This window comes from Coffea arabica, chromosome 6e (genome assembly GCF_036785885.1).
Source record: "Coffea arabica cultivar ET-39 chromosome 6e, Coffea Arabica ET-39 HiFi, whole genome shotgun sequence".
In the NCBI taxonomy this organism is placed as follows: Eukaryota; Viridiplantae; Streptophyta; class Magnoliopsida; order Gentianales; family Rubiaceae; genus Coffea; species Coffea arabica.
In genome coordinates, this window is record NC_092321.1 from 10,410,522 (window position 1) to 10,433,075 (window position 22,554).

The 22,554-nt window shown below is 37.3% G+C and overlaps 3 protein-coding genes across 3 annotated transcripts; all 3 read right to left on the reverse strand.

Annotated features, from left to right (window-relative positions):
• Positions 1-1,901: 1,901 nt before the first annotated feature.
• Positions 1,902-4,114, reverse strand: LOC140009494 (probable pectinesterase/pectinesterase inhibitor 12). The gene is made up of 2 exons (XM_072055194.1): positions 3,024-4,114; positions 1,902-2,780 (listed from the first exon to the last, which is right to left on the reverse strand). The coding sequence occupies exons 1-2, from the start codon at positions 3,970-3,972 to the stop codon at positions 2,092-2,094; spliced, it is 1,638 nt and encodes a 545-aa protein (XP_071911295.1). The 5' UTR covers positions 3,973-4,114; the 3' UTR covers positions 1,902-2,091.
• Positions 4,115-9,146: 5,032 nt separating this feature from the next.
• Positions 9,147-11,447, reverse strand: LOC113691410 (probable pectinesterase/pectinesterase inhibitor 32). The gene is made up of 3 exons (XM_027209538.2): positions 11,051-11,447; positions 10,159-10,719; positions 9,147-10,040 (listed from the first exon to the last, which is right to left on the reverse strand). The coding sequence occupies exons 1-3, from the start codon at positions 11,367-11,369 to the stop codon at positions 9,349-9,351; spliced, it is 1,572 nt and encodes a 523-aa protein (XP_027065339.2). The 5' UTR covers positions 11,370-11,447; the 3' UTR covers positions 9,147-9,348.
• A 946-nt stretch (positions 11,448-12,393) lies between these two features.
• LOC113692644 (pectinesterase/pectinesterase inhibitor PPE8B) lies at positions 12,394-16,290 on the reverse strand. The gene is made up of 3 exons (XM_027211110.2): positions 15,374-16,290; positions 14,169-14,765; positions 12,394-13,351 (listed from the first exon to the last, which is right to left on the reverse strand). Exons 1-3 carry the CDS (start codon positions 15,693-15,695, stop codon positions 12,654-12,656), a joined length of 1,617 nt encoding a protein of 538 aa, XP_027066911.2. The 5' UTR covers positions 15,696-16,290; the 3' UTR covers positions 12,394-12,653.
• Between the last annotated feature and the right edge of the window lie 6,264 nt (positions 16,291-22,554).

Genomic DNA, 22,554 nt, shown 5'->3' on the forward strand with positions numbered 1-22,554 from the left:
AGGATATAAGGGCAAAATTGTCAAATTAAACTTATTAAACATTCAGTTATAAATATTTATCAAACAGTATAAATAGGTTTAGCATTAAAATTCAAACATTCATATATTTTTTTCAGTGCTTAAAATTCAGCAAATTAATTATTTTAGTATTCAGATTTCAGAATTCAGATTTCAGAATTCAGATTCAATTTTATCAAACGGAACCTAAGTGTTTGTTTGATAACATAAGAAAGTGCTGAAACTGAATTCATTCAGACATTCAGATGTTTTGGGTGTTTGATAAATAAAAATTTTTCTGCTGAACTTATTAAGTGGTGCTGAATTTGTATGTATTTTTTTCAGCACAATAATCGTAACTGAATGCTTAATTTGATAAGAATCAAGAGATTTACTTCAACTACTTTATCTTATCTACAAAATCTATCCTTGTTTGTTAATTACATTCAAAATCCTTATCTAATTAAACAACCTAATATTCTTTGTCTAATGGCTTTCTACTTCTATTTTCTCCCTATTTAATGACTTTTTTACAATTTCTTCATACTACTCACATCTGTCTACTCCTTATCTTTTTCCATCTTTCTACTCTTTTATAATTTTGTCATTTTTTTCCTCCCAATTTTTTTTATTGCTACCGTACTCACCGATCTCAAATTCATTATTTCCAAGGTAGCGTCAACATTTTTCCATTGAAGTAATTAAATTTCTATATAATTTGATGTGAATTTAAAACGTGTTTATTGCAGCTTCCTTTTGCTTATATTTGGATTTTTCTTATCAAACTCTGATTTAAAAATATATTTGCACCGATATTTGGACTTTTCCATAATATATTTCTTCTTTTATATTACTTTGATTTAAAAATAAATATTATCATTTTCATACCTAACAATTTTTAGCTAATTAAATCATAGGTTCTATTTCCTTTTTGGATTAAAAGATAGAAGGGCAAAATTGTACAATTTAGCTTATTAAGTATTAAGTTATAAATGTTTATCAAACAGTATAAATATGTTCAGCATTAAGATTCAGATATTCATATATCTCTTCTCAGTGCTTAATATTCAGCAAATTAATTATTTCAATATTCAGACTTCAGAATCAGTTTTATCAAACAGAGCCTAAGAGGTTCTTGTGATTTTAAAAGAAGAGCTATCATCCTTTGTTGAAATTTTAGAATGGTATAACAATATAGATTGCAAAAATTAAGAGGCTTTCTTCGTAACAAACATACAACTGAAGAAGACTAGGGTGATCCTTCCTTCCTTCCTTTTCTCTTCTTGGGACAAAACGAACCTTTGAGTCTAATTGAAACGATAGACGAGGTCAAGAATAAATTTTCTTGTCTTTTTTCCTTCATTGATTACAAATCCTACAATGGTCCACTATTGATCGGTCGATGTGGTACTACTGATAACTTCTGCCCATGAAATCCTGCTTCCTTCTGAGTTCTGTGAATTATATTATCACGCTGCTGTTTGGACGGATTCCAGCCTGTGGGACTTCCTCAACCTCATATGAGGGAAGAGTACAAATTCAAAGAGATTGAATAAAGAACCAGACAACTATCTTATGACTTCCATTTGGGATCTAAATCAAGATCCCTACACCTTTTCTTTTCTCTGATTGAGGTACCTATTCAATAGAACAAAGTTAATGGAAAGCTTTCAAATATCAATAATCATTCATGGTCTGCACTGTTTCTTCTTTTAATGTTGGCTAGCTCTGCACTGATCTTCACTAATTACCAAAAAAGTACTAACTAAGGCGAAATTGTGGTCAATACTCAATACCCTCCCGACTTGCCGACAGATCCAGCAAAAAATATCCAGCATGGTTTTCACGAATTTAATTAGATGATAGGGAAAGTCCAGAAGGAGTGAAGAACAGCACCAGGCATATACCATAAAAAGAGAAGTATATCAAATCTCTTGTCCATTTGTGGCAAACACGTACAACATTTTCCTGAGTTGGGCAAACTTGCGGCCAAACAACATCAAGTATTAGACTATTAGTACATGGCTGGTATACTTGTAATAACTAGTAGTAAAAGAAAAATACTCCACCTTGTATTACATTTCCATCCCAGTATCAAATGCCATTATCATAAGGAAAATTAGTAGAATCCAGCCACTCATCTCCGGTGATGAACTCCGAAACTGCAAAGTTAGATGCATCATCATAATTCATAATGTGAAAACCTGGCCAAGTAACTCGATTGTCTGTCACTGCACCGGGGCCATCGTTACCATACTCTCCGTAGTATAAAGTGCTTAGGCCTTGATCACCTTGCCATGGAGTCCACCCTTCTGGTGCAATGTGTTCATCGATGTATGATTTTATAATGACTGTTCTCGAGTAATTTCTCCATGGTCTTCCTAGATAACTCTTGACGGTAGCCAGATTGGAGTTCAAGTCATTCGTGGGCAGAATCGAACAGTTTTGCAGAGAAATTCCGGTGGACTCATCTTCGATGTCTCGCGACTGGGCTGTGATCGCGGTGAACTGTCCAGGCATTGGTAATCTGGAAATGACGTTGCATCCCTGGAAAACCACAGCTGCATTGCCAAATATGTAGTCTATTGTCCCATAAACGTCACATTCTCTGTAGAATTGACGAAATGAGTGCACATATAATGTGTCCTGGTGTCCCTTTATGGTGCACCTGTAGACGGCGGCCAAATCACCATTAACCCGAAGGGCAACTGCCTGGTGCTTCTCTGGTCCTGCTGAATTCTCGAAAGTTATGTCTCGTGCCAAGAATCCCTCCCCGGATACGGCTGAAATAAATTACAAGAAATCCATGTGAAAAAAAAGGTCGTTAACTGCAGACTAAAGAATGTTTCTGCTAATTAAGCCAGTTGAGTTATTAATTAAGCTTGATTTGATATTGCCCCGTGGTCAAAATAAGCATCCTATGGATTGTGCCTAGACAAATATCTTAGTTATCAGATTGGTTGCAACGAGACATTTCAAAATTGAAATCCATTTCAATAATTTAAGTGGATTAAAAAAATATTTACCAACAGTGGCGGATCTGAATGTGGTCCAGCCGTCACCTACGCTTCTGCTACCAGTAATTATGGTAACATCACTTCCATCTCCAAGAAGAACAATGTTGGGCTTCCAACTTGGAATCTCGACATTCTCTTGATACACTCCTTGCCTAACAAAGATAAATATTCTATCAGCGCTATTATTCGGAGCAAAGTTTATTGCATCAGTAAGAGTGGAGAAATTTCCAGTTCCATCGGCCGCCACTGTGATCATGTTACTCGGGTCGTAATAATCATCATCTGCAGAACTCTGCAAAATCCGTCGATCTTTGCTGGACATCCAACTTGGAAATCCCATTAGACGCCTATGCATTAGGCCGTTTGATTTTGATCTTCCTGGTTTAGACAGAATTGACAAGGCATTGCTTACATGCTTATAAGCATCAACGATGGAGTTGACCAGGGCTGGTTTAGAAGGGCCAGATGCTGAATCTAGCCCTTCTAAACAAGTAACTTTGTTAGTCAAAGCTGCACTGAGAAAGGCCCTTGCATCAGCTAATCTTCTCGAGTTAGAAGAGCTGATTCGCGAAACAGATTTCTTTAACGAAGAAACTGTTATTTGTTGCAATTCGCTGCAATCTTGGATTGTACCCTTTTGTTTTTCGACAATGTTTGAGTGTCCACCACTGCTAGCGAAGATGTTTGAGAGCTTTCCAGCTTCTGATAATGCAGTTTGAAGTGAATGGAGAAGAAAATTTATAATGTTCGGACCGATGTTAATGGAGACAGAGAGCCGCAGTGAATCAAAACAGACATCTGGGTATGGTGTGGACTTGCAGAGATCTTTCATGGAAGACAAATGAGAATCTAAAGTCGAAGGAGATGATGAAGATGAAGAGGTGATGACAAAACATGTTGAGAAGAAAATTGAGAATAGAAGCAGGGATGGCTTCAAGTTGCGGGAAGCCATGGACATCTCGGCCCTAGACAACTTCAAATCTCAAACTTTGTCTATGTATTTAAACTAGTTCTTGTGTATATAAAACTGAATAGATTTGGCATTGGGAAGGTGCTACATGGGTTTATGACTACTGATGTACAAAACAGCCTTTGCTTATGGGCAACGATAGTTTACTGAGAGAGCTATTAGCCTATAACAGTAATGACAAGACCAGAGAGAGAGTCATTTTGCTATCATCTGCTCCCGTGTGACATGTTTTGTATGGTAGAGAAGGGGGCCTGCACTTTTTTTTTTTGGTCAAAAGGAAGTCATATTTCATTAGCTAACTTGATACCACAAGTTCTGTTACAAAGGGGGCTGCACTTTTAACGGGTAAAATACTCCTTAAAACTTTCTCCATAACATAGAACTTTCGCAGTGTGTAACTTAGCTTTTATTTACTGTACTTTTGGTTTTTTCCAGTGTCGCATCATGAATGGATTCGGGATGTTCACGTTCCAAGTGATACAGAAGCGTAAGATACAGTACATGGTGAAAAGATAAAAGACTTACAAGGGTTCGGTCCGGTGGTTGTAGCCCAGTTGGGTGAGAGCCACCAACCAAGGATCGAATCCCAGTCGTTACCATTGACCGATGATGTTGGGCAGCCTCTCGCGGTCACGCAGTGGGATTAGTTGGGGCGTACGGTAACCAGTCCTCGGTCCCAGATACCCACTGTGCTGTGAAAAAAAAAAAAAAAAAAAAAATACAACCATTTCAGACAGAGTATATGCCTTCGTACTTTCGCCCAAAAGATAGTACTAGCTAGTATGAATTTCAATCTATCAAGAATGCCTATAGCATAAGTAGATTGTGAGGCTCCGAATTTGCATGTGGTACTTATTCATGTCCGGTCTAAAGTGATTGCTGGAACCCTGTTTAAGATATTTTGTGTTGTTTAAATGTGGCCTACAAGGACGAATATCTATGGATCAAACAAACGACTTGGCAGAGTTTTTGGTGAAATGGTGGTCTGAAGCAGACGAGCAGTAATGCCGCCGTAACACTACTACTTCCAGTCAAGTTCTAGTTTGTAGTGATATTCAGTGCAAAAGTTGAAAAACGCTGTGCACCAAATTGATAATACTATGACGTATATATATATAGTTGTATACGTATTCGATTATTACAAGAAACAGTTATAAAACTTCACAATCCTAATAAACTCTCCTGTGTATAATAAGTAGTATGCAGATTGCAGACCACATAAAATGCTTGACGAACTCAGTATATTCATTCTCTTGGTCCTAATTGCATAATCAAAGTTGGAAAAGGTAGTGGAAGGGAAAAAGATGCAAGTCAAGACTCTTTTTAAAGAGACTAATATATAATTTCCTGGCACTTGCTACTAAGCACAGTTTTCTATGGAAGCGCTGGAAATCCAGCTTCACCCTACCGGCCTTATGCTAAAGCTGAATATAGGTAGCATTCCGATATTCTTCACATGTTTGTCTGTTACTTTCTTCTTCTTTTCTTGGGGTTTTATTAAGAAGCTGAGATGTGGACAATCTGGACTTCAGAGCATAGTTGAATGTCAATATCCTAATGGTGGGCGATGGAGGTACCTCAGTGAGCCAGGGCCGAAAGGCAAATCTGCTCAAGTAAACAGTGGTCAGGATTCATATATACCACTTAAAATCTGGCAGTTTTGGGCAAAATTTTATCCGCGACATGGCTCTACTGTTTATTACAATTATATGAATTTGACTGGGATAGAATTAGAAGATAATGGCGAAAGTGGACTCATTGACTGGTATAGGAGAGGTGCATTATTTCGCATGCAGTAGCGGTTTTGTCCCTTTATACATGCAGTAACATTTTTTTTAGCATGGGAAAAGTGGGGTTTAGAACGGGGAGAAAGAAGAAGGATTTGAACTAAAAACATTTAATTATTGAAATTTTAACTTTAGCGACTAAACTAAAATTTCCTCGATAAGCTTTATGTAACAAACATTAAGCAGCAACGAAAAAAGAAAAATAAAGGAACCCTTTATTTACTTGCTGAAAATGTACTTTTGAAGTTTTGGATAAATAATAATATTTTTTGCTTAATTAATTCGTTTACCATGGAAGAGAGATGAGTGATATTCTGTAAGAGCATTACAAAATCTAGGTTGGAATGATGAATAGGAAACAATAATGAAACACAAAAGGCTGACAAAATCATGAAAAGAATAAACAAATTTTATTGTACTAAGTAAAAATAATGAAATTCCTCTCTAACACGGCAAATGTAAACACGAAAAACATTCCACTACTTTCGGGGCATAGAATTTGCACCCCAACAATCTCTAATGGACAACCAACTTTGATTGTTAACGTATACACGTAAAATGGTACTACTTGGCTTTTTTTTTTTTTTTAATAGAAAAGATTTGGATAAATTCGATTCCTTTTATCACTCTACTCTACGATGTAGAGCAGAGATTCTCCAAGACTGTGTACATCATTTACAAGAAACTCTTGCAAATTGCGTACTAACACAATCACCGCTACTGGACTGACTCGACGTGGTTGAAGTGTCAGTGGTAACACGATGCCATGCAGGTGAAGTAAAGAGAACTAATTTCCACGCGGTTTTCCATATGGATGCTTCATCTTATATATACATATATATAAAACAGCCCTTGAATAATCAACCATATACATGTTTTTTATTCTCCTCTGGGGAAAATGACATGATGCAGCCGTATGTTTGGAAAGGAATTTTCAATCAAAAAAATCTCTACGTTTTTTGTGAATACATTTTTCAATCATTTTTGTATCCTGCATATATCAAATCGCTACAGTACATTTTCTACAAAAACTCCACAAAATTTCAATGTCTAATATGGATGCATGTGTCATTTTCCCGAGGAGAATGAGAAAAAAAAGTATATGGTTGATTATTGAAGGGCTGTTTTTTTAATATATATATATATGTAAGATGAAGCATCCATATGGAATGGAAACCGCGTGCAAATTAAAACTTGAAGTGAAGCATCAGAATCAAGGATGGCTCCTTGGAAGCTAGCAATAAAAGTCTTGTGTGATTACTGCAACTTGCTGGTGAAAACCTCCTTTCAACATTTATATCCTGTCCTTATCCATATTTTCTGACAGTATTCTATACTATAAATCCATAATTACCACTGCTATAAAAGTTCGTGGTTTTCTTCTTTTTTTATTTTTCCCAGTAAAGTTTGTTCGAAAGAGTGGACATGTTTTGGCTTCTGGTGGAGACAGCTTTTTCTTCGTTCTGAATCTTTTTATGCTCACAAGACTTATACATTTTTTTTTTTTATATCAAGTTGTTAATGGGTCAATTCCGCAATCCTGATAGACAGAACCAATCAGCGTGTAAAATGGATGCCTGCTTTTAAAATCTTTAAAAGTCCTAATCATGAGGACTTTTCGCATCAAATTAAAGAAATGTTCATTCAATTGATTCACCGACAACAAACCTAAGTAAATCAAGATTCGTCTTAAATCTCAATATAAGAGAGATATTTTTGGAATTACAGAATTAATTACTTTTATTGTTGATCATTTTCAGTCAAACAGAGAAACGGTTAATTAATGCCAAAATGAATGAATTTAGTCCTGGTTCTTGACTATTGAACTTGCCCCACCACGATCGGTCAGCTAAATCTTCCATGGGCTGGCATCTCTTCTTCTTGTATTTATCAAGACACGAGGATTTAATATGAGGGGCGGAAACATCGAATTACAGCCACAAGCAATAACTATAGCATGCATGTGGTTGGACGAAAAGAAAATGAAAGTTGAAATCACGTCGTAAATATTATTGTAAAATTCTTATACTTCATCAACGCTGTCATTTTTCGTTAGGTGGGGATTGGTTATATGATGAATAAAATGGAGTATGATTTGAAGTGATGTGATATATACAGAAGTTTGATTGAAAACGGACTGGTAATGGTGTACAATTCTTTTTCTTTTCTTTTTTTTTTTTTTTGATAAAGTGTACAATTCATGTAAATTAAGTTCTTTAGTATTTTCATAATGGGACTTGTGGATATGGTGTAATTATAAAATTTGCTGTACAATGTAGGTTATTGAGGGTCTTGTAATGTAGACGCATTCTGCGCAAGTTATGCTGTTGGGAAAGAGTAGAGTTTTGAAATTCAATTCAATGGAAACATTCCAAAATAATAGGGAAAAAAGCCTCATTCATTCTAATCAGAAACTGTCTTCTTTCGTAGAATACGAGGATATGAATCAATAATGATTTGATATCATGAATATGATACGATTTGATGAGGAAAAAGGTTTGCTTTAGAACCCTTTTTTGCATGGATGATGAGCGGTGGTTGACCGGCCGACTAGCACAGTGTTCTGGATGGATATGAACAAGACGGTTGACTCTCAGTCAAGTGTTCTGATTAATTAGTTTTGGTTTGAGGAAACTTAAAATTATTTAAGCTAGTGAGAGGATCACACCCTACGGTAATTAAGAAAATTTTAATTGTCTTATTAAATTTAATAGAAATTATTAGAAGTTTTTTTTTGTTTTGCAAAAAAAAAAATGATTATTTTTAGAAACAAACAAAAAAAATAGAAGTTAGTAGCAATGGAAGTTATTAGAAATTATCAAATTCAAGTTGTTATTTTTAGTAAATCTTTGCTTTTGTGAGGGTAAAATTAAAAAATGATACTGAATTTTCACACCAAACCTCCTCTTCAGACATTATATATAAAAGGATACAAAAGTTTTTTTTTTTTTTTTAAAGTAAGTGAAAAGGGTCGAATCCAAAACTTCTCACTTACACACTATCTCTTCCCTCTGAACGAATGTAGAAGTTAAGAACCAATATAATGAGGCGATTAAACTGACTCTTATTTCCTCTTTAATACTTAATACTACTTATGAAGTACTTATGAAGGGGTTGGTTTCTTCAGACACCAAAGGTTTATACTATGTTTCTCGGACCAATGACCAATAACCATAACAGTGACAAGGGAAATAGAACGCGAGAAAATAAAATCCATGAAGAAAGCATCAGCGATTCTAAAAATCATATGTGAGCTACAGGCTCAGCCAAGCCAGCCTAAACTTTAAATGAAATCGTTTGACATTTTCAAGAGTGATGTTAATAATTTATTCACGTAAAATAACAAGCATGAAACTAAACTATACAAGTAAAATGTCTCAAAGAAACTTTAAACATTTCAGTTTTAATTTTATCAAACTTGATCATAGCTCGGTTCAAGCTCGATGGACTACAATCTTAATTGGGCTCAACCTTTATGCTCAAGCTCGTTCCAATTCTAATTTTATAAGTTACAGCTCCTGCAAAAGTCAATTTGTTCAGAAGCTTTTACATATATGGCTATGTAAATTTTTCTTGCTCACGCCTGCAATCCGTCTGTGTACTGTATGCCAGTGGAAGGCAACCATGAATCTCCCAAAATAAATTTAGCCACGGTAAATTTGTTAGCCACGGATGGGTCTTGAATCTCATGGAATCCAGGCCAATTGACTCTATTGTCCAAGCGAGCTCCTGGTCCAAAGTTCATATACTCCCCATAATATAGAGTATCAAGTGCAAAACTCCCGTTCCACGGTAGCCATCCCTTGGGATGAATTGCACTGCTAATGTACGATTGCAGGATAACCGTTCTGGAGTACAATTTCCAGGGCCTTCCGAGATATGTCTCTATATTGGCCGCTGTAACATCTGGCTCGGCCGATATGTGCGAGAATTGGATAGAGAAGCCTGAACCATCACCAGGCTCCTTCCGGCCTTGAGCTGTGATGGCGTTCTTTTGCTGTGGGAGGCCTTTTCGGGCACGGATTTGGCAGCTTTGGAAGACAGCAGTGGAACGACCGAAGATGAAATCCACGGTGCCAGTGATCAGGCAACTTTTGTAGAATTGGCGCAGGTTGTGGGCATAAAGGGTGTCTTGATATCCCCTGAATGCACATCTGTAAATGGCTGATAAGTCAGAATCGGATAGAAATGCGATTGCTTGGGCCTTTTGAGGTCCTGCGGTGTTTTGGAACGTAATATCTCGAGCAATGAATCCTCGGCCTTTTACACCTACCACATGTGACATGAGGAAGTATCAAAACAATCAGCAAATTTGTGTCAGTAAATTTGAGTGAAGTCCAACAATTTCTTTAGCACTTTTGTTTTCTCGGAATGAAAGGATTCTTACGGAAGGTGCCAGACTTGTAAGATTTAAAGCCATCGGCCGCGTTTCGATTGCCAGTTATTACTGTAGCATCTATACCATCTCCAATCAACGCTACATTCCATTTCTTATTGTCGATTTCCACGTACTCTTGATACACGCCTCGCTTAATGTATATTACAAACCGCTTGGAAGAACGTTCAGGGACGAGCTTAATTGCATCACTAATTTTAGTGAAATTCCCAGTGCCATCGGCTGCCACGACCACATCAGCTGAACCCTTGTCAAGGGGTTGGAGCAAGAGTTTCTTTTCTTCGTGTTTAAGCCAAGAGGGAAAAGTTTGTTCGTGGTTGGTGGGGTTTCTGCCGCCACCTATATCTATGGGCATGGAATCAGGAGGTAAATGTACGGTGTCACGAATGCTAGTGACTAAGGAGGTCACTTGGCTGAGTCTCTCTTCCACCAGGCTTTTGATCGTCCCGCTGGTGCCATCAAAACCTTCTAAGCAGGTGTCTTCATTCACCAGCACACCGTTCAACCACGTCCTGAAATCAAAACCTAAATCACCTGTACCGTAACGAGTACCTGCCATAATTTTAAACATTTCAGATTTGTAGAATTAGACTGGAAAAAAAAAAGACAAACATGATTTGTTGGTTATGGCTAAATGTAACCCTTTTTTCTTTTTTGGGCAAATTGGCGATGAATAACTAGCCATAATAGACTTCACCAGAGATTTTCTAGTGGCCTTGCCATAACTAGTTCATATATGCGTGTGTCTTGATAGTAGTAAATAGATGGATTTGGTATACAATTTACAATGACTAACGGATCAATTAAGTTGTGCAACGTAAAGAATCGTTGTTATTTTAATCAGAAAAGTGTTTGGCACATTGAATATTAATAAGAGGTTTACCGTCATCAGGTTTCAGAGAAGCTGAGAGCGTCCAATCTAACAATTCAGCCGATAAATCAAGCAGTTCAAGGCAATCAGAAATGGCATTAGACAAATGGAAATCGTTGGAGACATGGCTGAACTGGGAAACAGTGGAGGTAACATTCTGGATTGCGTTGATTGCAGCCTCGAGCGAGCTTGAAAACTCCGAAACTGGCACCATCAAGTAGTCGGGCTGAAACAAATCCGAGCTGCCACAGCTTAACAAGTGAGACCATGGACACAAAAGTATCATCAAAAGCCAGAAGAAAAATTCAACACAAGAAGCCATTATTGTCATTCTTAGTTCCTTCCCCTGACCCTGAGAACGAGAAGAAATCGAGCGTGATGGCTCTACTTATAGTGCACAGAAACAAAGTTTAGGTGTCATTGGCCCGTTGCAGTAATTTGTGATAAAAAAACGTATGGAGTTGCGATTACAAAGTTTAAGCAAGACGTAGGTGTACGTGTCTGGACAGAAGCTTGAAAATACTTGCATTATGCATATTATTGAATATTTATCAATCCATAAATGTACAAGTTTTTAGAATCCAAGGCCTGCTGATCAAACAATATATTGTCTGCTTATTTTCGTAATCATTAGTCTAGGTTGTCATTTGAGGGAGTGGGAACCAGAGACTCCTCTCTATTTCCTGTAACACACTTCTGCACAAGTCTGGTATTCTATTAATTGATGAAAAGAATTTTTGCTTTTTTTGGCGGTAAGAGTTGGTGCCGTTCTGCGCTTTTTTAAAGATATATAAGAGGTCTCGACAACAATCTTTCAACTACAATCAATTTCGGCGTTAGCATTGATCTTCGCAGACCGCCAAAATTTGAAGCTTCAGAGCTCTCACTTTGCCAAATGCTAATCTCAATTCAGAGCTCTCGCAGAACGCCAAACGCACTGACTCAACAACTGAGCACCCACCAATACGTCGTCCAAAGTGACTCATTCAAGTTCAATGATCCACTGGCTATTATCACTGCCCCGACGCATCTTCAAGTAGTATTTCTTTTTAATAGACATTCTACGTTCAATAAATTATGTTTCAATATTCACGGATTGATTGGCGTTGGATTGATCATACACAAATGTTGCAGCAAGTAGCAACAACCCAACAACAAATCTTTGTGCTCTGTTTCCCGATTTAATGCTGCACGTTTGAGCAAGCAATTCACAAGATAAGCATCTATTTTTTGTTCTATAGTTTTTAAGCCAAGACACTACCACCCGGAAAGCCAAAAAATATAGTGCTCAAAGTCTAAAGCAAATTAAACTCAACCAAACAACAAAAGACAGAAAAGAGGGGGGAAATGTCGGATAAGTGCAAAAGGCTGTTAAATTGGCATGTTGCTTAATCGATAGGATGCTACAGAGGAGCCAGAAGCTTTCAAACATGCTGGACTCAACTGGGCTTAATTAGTACCTATCCCCTTTAAATGAAATGCATATCAGCATCACAGCCAACAACTTGCCTTTTATATATATATTTTTTTGCCATTAATTATAAGTCAAAAAAATGTTCAATTAATTCGAGAAGCCAAAAACCTTTACATATACGTGTGTGGAAAATTTTTCAATTTAAACAGCCAGGCCAGCCGTGTACTTCACTCCAGTCATGGGCAGCCATGAGTTTCCCACAATGAATTGAGCCACAGTGAAGTTGTTTGCCACAGCCGAGTCATTAATTGCGTGGAAACCCGGCCACTTGACTCTACTCCCCAATCCAGCCCCCGGTCCAGTGTTCATATACTCCCCGTAATATAAAGTATCAAGTGCGAAATTCCCATTCCACTCCAGCCATCCTTGAGGCTTAATTGCGTTGCTAATAAATGACTGCATTATCACCGTTCTTGAATACAATTTCCATGGCCTTCCAAGATAGGTCTCGGTCGAGTTCAAGGAAGCCAGAACATCAGGCTCCGCGGATATGTTTGAGAATTGGATGGAAAAGCCTGATGGCTCAGTAATTACCTTGCGGCCTTGTGCTGTTATGGTGTTTTTCTGATTTGGTAGGCCTTTCCGGGCATTGAGCGTGCACCTTTGGAAGACGACGCTGCCATCACCAAATATGAAATCGACTGTGCCCGTCACTACACATTCTCCGTAGAATTGGCGCATCGTGTGGGCGTAAAGGGTGTCCTGAAAACCCCTTATGGCACATCTATAGACGACTGATAAATCAGAATCTGATCGGAATGCGACTGCTTGGTGCTTTTGGGGTCCTGCAGTGTTCTCGAATGTCATGTCTCGTGCTATGAACCCTTGTCCCTTAACGCCTGCACATGCCAATTGGCCAAACCAGCAAAAATTTAGCGTTTCATTTGATAGGTTAATGACGCCCTTATCGTAGCAATAAATCAATTAATTCCCTCGAGTCCCTCCCAGCTTCTGGACAATTTACGAAACATAAAAAAAGATGCCAATGCAGAAGCAGGCAAGAAGGTATGGGTCAGGTGGGATGTTCTTTTTGGTTCTGTAAATTGTTAAGTCATGAAGATGAAGTATGGCCCTACACTATGGACCATGGGACGATTAAATTTTTGGTGCATCCACACGTTGACATAGTTAGTTAATTCCCTCACCAGCTACATGGTAACATGCTACTGCAACGTAAGAAGCAATCAAGACTTGTATTTCCTTTGCAATCTTCACCACAAAAGGAAGGAACAAATAGAAGTCTTATACTTAGCTTTGAAGGAATTCCCCTTTCTTACTTAATGAAATCTCCACTACTAAAAGCTACTACAACTTAAGAAGTAACATATGACTTTTGTAGTCGTGAGTCATAATACAAGACTTGATGAAATCTCACCTCTATTCAGACATGCACATGTTAGCCCGCAGTCTTTAAAAGTAACGGGACCCTTCCAAATATTTCAGTGACAATTAAAAAAAAATTCCCCCTTTTTTTGACCTGGAGTACTATTTTGATACTACTAGTATAGACACAAAATTTCATGATATGCTTAAAAATTGGTCATCAGTGAGTTTGTCAGTTTACTACCACTAAACGTAATTTGGAGTACCATAATGCATGATTGGGTTATTGAAAGTACATGAAAGGAAACTTAGTAGTGCGACTAGAGATCTTACCAAAGGTGGCAGACCTATACGTGGTCCATCCATCGATAAAGCTTCGATTGCCGGATATAACGGTAACATCCATGCCATCTCCGATCAGCATTATATTCGGTTTCTTCTTGCTGATCTCAATATACTCCTTGTAGACACCCTTTTTGATGTATATCACGAACCTTTTAGTACTTTGTTCAGGGGCTGCGCTGATTGCATCATTGACGCTAGTGAATTTCCCTGTGCCATCTTGAGCTACTACTACATCGGCTTGGACCCCATTAGCCTGAAGGAGTTTTCTGTCCGTGGATTTAAGCCAAGACGGAAATTCAAATTCTTTGCGGCTGGTCAGCTTTCGGCCCCCTGTACGTCCACCACCGCCACCGCCACCACCACCGCCACTGCCGCCATTGGACTTGGAATCAGGTATTGGATGCACCATGCGGAGAACGTCGGTGACTAACGAGGTTAATTGGTTGAGGCTCCCCGCCACCAAGTTTTTGACAATGCCGTTGGTGCCCTCGAAACCTTCCATGCATGTGTCTTGGTTCACTAGCGCAGCGCTCAACCATGTCCTCAAATCAGAACTCAACCTAACTGTATTTGTATTATTCTTGCCTGTGATAATATTAAAACACTAAGATTTTCTTCAATTGGAAAAAAGATATACCAGAACTACTAAATATAGGTAATCATTGAAGTAGTAGAGTTATATTAGTGTTTTTGATTTAAATCATTTTTTACGATGAAGAGTTCCTATTTTCTTCATTGGTTATAGACAACGTACATGTACAATTTGTAGCCCGGCAAAATAATAGGTTAGGGACTAGGAAGGGTTTGGACTGCAATTTTTCGAAGAGAAATTGCTACGTTTTCGTAAACACTTTTTTCAATCACCTTTCTATCTCACATATATCAAATTGCTACAGTAATTTTTCAACAAAAAAAAATACAATCCAAACAGAGAAATGGCATACTCAATTAATGGTTGTCACTGCAGATATTTATGGCTAGGAGTACTTGTAACACTTTTTGGGTAAATAATGGCTAGGACCAACTAGCCGAAGCGGAGATTTCTAGTAATATGTCCTGGTTGGCCACAGCAAAAGCAAAGTTTGGCACTGTGCGGCTGTACATGCTTTCAATAGTCACATTTCTAAAGCAAGAAATTTCAGCTGTTTAGAAAAGCGGGAAAGGAAAACAGAGAGAATAGATAGACTACGTACCTGAAGGTTTCTGAGCAGCGGAGAGAGTCCAGTCTAACTCATCAGCCGAAAGATCAAGCAAATCAAGGCAGTCTGAAATGGCATTAGACAACCTGAAATCTCCCAAGAAACTAGTGAATCTGGAGACAATGGAGGTCACCTGCCGGACAATGCCTATGGTAGACTTCAATGAGCCCACAAACTCTGAAGTTGGCACCATCAAGCACTCCGACTGAATCAAAGGATTGTTATTCACACAGCTTACTAAATGAGGAGACCACAATCCCAAAATCACCAAAAAAGTGAACAAAATCTGGCAACGCGAAAAAGAAGCCATTTGCATTTCCCTTCTTGCAATAATAAGAAGTGCTTGTTATGGTTTATAATGCAATGAAATTACACTATGTACGGTGTCATGCAAATTAATATGGTAACGAGGCCCTCCCTTTCTTTTTTTTTGTTTTTTTTTTTTGTTTGGGGGGGGGGGTGGGTTGGGGTGGGTTTGGGAATGGGGGACCTCTAACTATAAGGATGACAAACAGTTGGGAGGAGTGCCGGAAGGAAGATTTGGAGGAATGAATGAGGCAATGCTCCAAAAAAAGTGTGATTGGGAGGAAGTATTAAATAGGAGGGGTTAAGGAGGATGAGGACAATTGTGGATCATGCAAAGGTCTGTTATAGTGAGAGTTAGGAGGCAGGTGAGAACATTTATGAAGGGGTACTAGTTTCGAGTGTTGAGTAGTTAGTGTAGAAGCGAGCTACATACAAATGTAAAGGTGACTTGGTCATCATACCAGGAGTGACGGTGGGGGTGGTGGTGGACCGGTGGGGGTGAGGGCTGTGGTGTCGGCGGTCATGAGGGTTCACTAGTCCTACGTAAAAAGGGTACGTGGGTTTGAGAGATCATGGTTTTGGGTCCTATGGGAATTCTTGGTTCTATTTGTAGCAAGGGAAAACGCGGGGAAGGCACCTTTGTAATGCGTGCCAGCCGAGATGAATTCTTCCTGTCAGTCATTTACTCTTCAGTATTCTTTTCTTACTTTTCTTTCTTTTTCTCCTTGTCTATGGTGTCCCGGCATCTCCAACAATGATTTCTGTGCACCTTTTCTTTTTGGCCCAAAAAGAAGAAAAGGGAATTCCGAAAGTTTATTGCTTTATGAAATTTCAGTTCACGAATGAATAGGATTGTGTAGAGCATGTTCAGTTCATTTTCTGTGCTAGCTGCCAACTTGAAAGATGAATCAATGATTCGTCATGCCAATCAAGAATTTGCTGAAATGCGAAGAACCCATGACAGTTCTTACTCTTAGTAGCTTAAGAGTTCATTGTGCCGCTCCAATTACGTCCCCTTTGGATGGAAATTTTTGTAAAGATTTAGTACAGTGACTCTCTCTCTTTTTGGGATAAAATGTACCATATGAGATTAATAATAATTTTGTAAAGACTGAGTTTTGCTACAAAATAATTTGCTCTAGGAGCAATCATCTGCAGTGAGAGACAGGACGTGATGACCGTAAAACACCTTATTACACGTTTCGAATCCAATTTCTAGTTGACCATAATAAAGGACCACATGGGCTGGAAATTATTCTTTGTCCCTTCTCTTTTTTCATTTACTGTAATCATCATGTTCTTCCACTCGAAGCTGCTAAATTTCCATCAATTCCCATGAACAGACAAAGACACACCACATGAGATTCGTTCTGTACTTGTTATATGCATCACTCATTACAATGCCATCATGATATTAATCTCACCCAAATGCAAAATCTTGGTTTCCGGTAGGACGTCTTCCATCACCGAGTTTTTGAGAAACCAATTTTGGGTTTTAGCACCTGACAACACGTTTATGTGTTTCCTAACTTTCCTGTTTCGAAAGCAGGACAACAGTCAACGTGCTCGGGTACTTGTCGATTTCTATTATTTATGAGTTTGGCATAGTACTTGGATTTTCTTTGAATTTTTACTGTTGATGAAAATGATATTTCTTTTCTTTTAGGTAGACGATCTTTTTTACTTGCATACAACGCTGACGCGGAAAGAAGCTGCCAGCGCCGTTAGCAAAAGACACGATCCGTGCCAAAAAATATCACCAACCATTTCATAATGATCGACAATATTGACTTCTTCCACCCTGCACCATTAATGAGCTTTTCATGCACCAGTGTTTGATATTCAACACATATACGGAAATGAAATGACAGAGGGAGAATTTTGGTTTCTTTCTTTGTTGAGGGGAAGAGAACTGTGTTAAAATTTTTAAAGAACAAAAATCTTCTAAACATTTCTGTAGAAGGGTTTCCAATACTCTGTATAAAAGGAGTGGATAATTTTGATTTTGCATTTTCAAATAAAATACGATGTTATTGCATAACATGATGAATTATTTGTATCTACCATCACTCTCCTATTCCTTTCTTATCCAAGCCTACCGGTCACGATTTGAACCTTCTTGATCTACTGGACTGGAGTTTTAGTTCTTGACTACTAGTCCCTATGACTAGTGATTGAATGCACAACTCAACAATCACGTATTTCCATATGATTTCTGTAAGCACAATGTCCTGAATATGCAAGTTAGATAGATTTATTATCTGAACCCTAAAAGAAGTAAAAAGTAAAAAAAAAATTTAACGAAAATCGGCTCGATGTGTTGGTTTTCACCAATTTTGGCCTATTTTGCTGATTCTTAATCGAGGGTGACTAATTTATTTAACATTCCATATTTAATAGAGAATTGAACCGATGTCATGCTTGATGATCAGACCACCGATCCAATCCGGTTTTCAAACACAGCCAAAAGCATGAAGGTACCATGGTTGAAGTCCCTGCTTACTGCTGATAAAGCATTCTTTAATTGAGCACTATTTTACGACCCCCATAGCCTGATAATTAAGTAGGCAACTTAGTTAAGGGCTAAAGCAATATGAAATGTTACATCAAATACTTATCTAAGCGTAAACACATGCAATCACACCGCACTTTAACATTGCAATTGAATGGAGAAAACTGATATGGATTGGATTTCTTCTAACTGAAAATGGATATGGATCTCCTAAAGTGTCAAATAACTATTGTTTTATTATGTTTGGACTTAGAGCACTATTACATAAACACTATATTGTAGCGAGCGCATTGTATATAGTACTAATCGAACTCTGGCTATTATGATCCAATAATTAGGAAAGGAATATGGTAACCGCTATATAATTGCATGTACATACATAAATAGCAAACCTAGCTACATAGATAGACAGCTTAAGCGTCCCTTTCAAATTGCTAAAGTTTTGATGATTATTGAAAGCTTAAAAAAAGATAGCTTTGTAGAAGAGGTCCCTCCAAAAACGCGTTTACCAGCTTTGGTTCCAATGCCTCGATTGTTTGGCGTTTACCAGCTTTGGTTCCTCCAAAAAGGCGTTTACCAGCTTTGGTTCCAATGCCTCGATTGTTTGGGATGATAAGGCTACCCGTTTCAGGTCCTAATCTGGTTGCCCCTTCTTTTCTTCCTTTTCTTATAACTAGCGAATCCATTCTCTTTCTTTCGCAGCTAGCAATCAATTGCCAATCAGCATGCATGCAAAGCTAGAAGAATCGCAGCGTATATATTCATTCATTCACATGTACTGTCCCCCACCAAATTAAAGGCCCCAGCTTCACCAAAGCAATCCTAATTGCCCAAGATTTCAGTTGTCTTTACGTTTTAAGTAAAACATTAAATTTTGTGAAATTGCTTGACTGATTAAGCTTTTTCTAAAAAAAGGGCTTAGGCTTTATAAAGTGGAGCAACAGGAAATTCATTCGGAGCAGGTCCCCTAATTCGGGAATGGATGTTGCCATGTATGTAGTTTGTTATTTTGGCAAAAATTGTTTGGAGATTGAGTGATGGAAGCTAAAGTCTTCTGAATTTTATGACACATTTCGGTGGAAATATGTCGTCACATAGGTCTTTCAGATTTAGAAGACTTTCTCCTCCTATTTGAGGCAAGTGCTGCACAAAAAACAGTTCCCTTGTCTCTGAGGGAACTTAACATGCTTTTCCCATCTTCATTTCAATTTGTATTATCTTCATTTCAATTTTAACATAACTTGTGAAACTAAATTAGTTGGTTGTTGACCAATATGATACAATTAATGGATTCTATGTTCCAGTTGTATTATCCATTCCTGCTTCTTGAAACGATTCGTTTGACTCAGTCACATTCTGATAAGAACAAATTATTAAAAACCTTATGTGTGTGCGTGTGTATAGATAGGGCTACAAGAAGAGACATGCATATGCTATTGCAACACATAATGACAATTGATGTACCTTTTGAAAAGGACGAAATACAAGTAAAACTACCTGGAAAAAGAATTTTTTATTGGAAACTTTTTGATACGCAATACTCAGTAAATCAGCCATGAGGATAGGCTGGAGAGAGCTTGGAGCATTGTGCAACTATACAATTTGATTGTAGGTAGGTAAATATAGTGCGCCACTTTGTTACAATTTGGATTCACGAACAGTAACTGATCATATCCTCCAATCCGTGACTTCTTGAATGACTTTTGATGCATTGGAAGCCAGCCAGATCGTCTCTCTCAATTAATGCTAGAAATTCCACTTACTTAGACTTGGATTGGATGAGTGTTTTCCATTAACGCTTTGACAGTCGAATCAGGAACCTCACGATCATCATTTATTTGACTAATGCCTTCGGGTACTTGTTGAAGTATTTCACTATGCAGGCAGCACCCGAAGAGAACAAGGATGAATGAAACGCAATGGATTTCACCTCAGACAACTAAAAGTCCCGTTTGGCAAGTGAGTTTTTTTGTCTAAAATTTTACTGTAATTTACTGTAAAAGTTGTAGAACAAACTTTTAAAATTTATAAATTTTTGAATATTTTGAAATGTATAATTTAAAAACTTTTCTAAGATTATTATAATTAAAATTGTTAAAAAACTTAGCAAAAAACTTGCTTACCAAACAAGGCTAAAGTCCTTGCACCATCGCTGGCAGTAGAAGCGGCAGAGCCTTACCCGTTTTAAAAAGTTTTTTGGGAGAATAGCCCATCTATGCTAACGAGAGTCTGATCACTTAGGCCCATGTATACGATTGTCCCTTGTGACACTAAAAGGCCTGCAAATTTGACTAAACTGACTGAGAGTATTATATTCCTATTTCCTTTGATCCTTACTCTCTCTCAAAAAAAAAAAGGTATCTTTTTCCTCAATCTCTCTCCTTTATCCATCTATGTTGTGAGGTTTAAAATCTCCTTTGAATTTAAAAAAAAAAAAAGAATATTTTCTCAAGTCTTCTAAATGTATTTTCTAAGAAAATAGTATGCTAGGTTATGGAATCCTACACTCTTAAAATTTCAAAATCCATCATCTTCCCACAATAGGATTTAATTAGATATTTAGAACCGACATAAATAAAAATCTTACAAGTAAAATTACCTATATAAAAAGCATCGCATGAAAAATGAATGACATTTCTAGTTTATGTATGTGACTGGCTATGGTACTTAATGACTGATTCATTAGGCACCATATTATTAAAAGTTTTTTGTTTGTTAATTCTATTTCCTTAGAGACTAGAGCACTAAATCCGTGTATGCACGCGCGCAGAAAGGTGTTTGTACACAATTAAAATTTAACACCTATTACCCATACCTAAATCGAAGGTAACTTCAACGTTGATTGATATTAAACACAGACAAATTAAGCTAATCATTGCTAAAGTTAGCTTTTTACAGTAATCATTGCCTTGTTTTAAGCATTACCAACATATTGTACTCATGTATTCAGTAGTGATATTTTTCACGCCTCTTACTTCTCCTTATTTTCCCAATTTAGTAGTAAACCCTAACAAATTGGCGCCCCGCTCTCTATGCCTAAGTTAGATAATCCTTTTGATTAGTTGGACACTCAGCTTCTTTGGTACAAAACGACAAAGTAGAGTTAGGCAAAAAAGGACATGGGAAGGTATTACATGTGTCATTGTTGCCGTTTTGATAAAAAAAAGAAAAAGAAAAAGGTATTACATGTGTATTACCTAACATACCATAAGGCGTATTTATTAATAGCAACACTTGATCACCAAATGAAACATAAAAGGTATAGCCCATCATCTCTACTCAATGATTTGTTATTGATGTCAGGAGACAAGTAATGCACATGGAATGTTTAAGATTTTAGCATATATGTGTGTTTGGATTGAGATGATTCGAGATAAAATAATTTGTTTCATAAATTTCAATCACTTTTTTTTTATTTTTTTTAATTATTTTTTTTATCTCACATACATCACATCACAAAAAGTGTTACAGTAATTATCTCAAATAAATCATCCAAATAAACTCCTATCCAAACAAATTATTCAACATATACCAAGTGACTGTGATCAATCATCAATGGACTTGCCCTAGACTTTCAATAGTGTAGTTCACCTAGTTGTTTCTTAACTCTTTTTTTTTTTTTTTTTTTCAATCTTGGGTATAAAGGGAGGCTCCAAGTTTTAGATGTGGGACAAGGAAAGTTTTAGAATAGAACAAGAAACTGCATGACTATCTGACTAATATCCTTATCAATTAAAGTAGGATTTGAGACTAATACGATTAAGAATTTGATATAATTGTACGACTGTGATACATTTCACATAATTTTGTGTATATTTATATTTCTTTATTATACATATAAATTTTATTCTTGTATATCATTTCAATAAATTAATAATATTTTTTTTAAAAAAAATGTAACAATTGTATCAATTTTACAGCATCCCCAACCAAGCTGCCTTCCCACCCGTTGAAGCATCTGCCCATTCCTACCATTGCTACCGGTGCCAATTATTAAATGGATGATGCAATACAATTAACTAGAATTTGATGTGGACCCAAAAAGTCTGAGAAAGAGCCTAAAGGCAAACCACTTTTACGTGAATATCCACGTGGGCCTGTCGAGTTCCCGTCGTTCAACGTGATTGAAATCCCAAAGGGCTGAATCATTGGATTTGGTCCAACAGTTAGAGGTACGGTTCTAAAAACTCTCCTCTTGCACTGGATCACGGGTAGCCTTGTTTGGAAGCCAAGTTTTTTGTCAAGTTTATCTGCTATAAGTTTTTTTAAAAATTTAAAGTACAGTAACCTCAAAAAATTTATCAAAAATTTTAAACTACACACTTCAAAATATTAAAAAAAAAACACACTTCAAAAA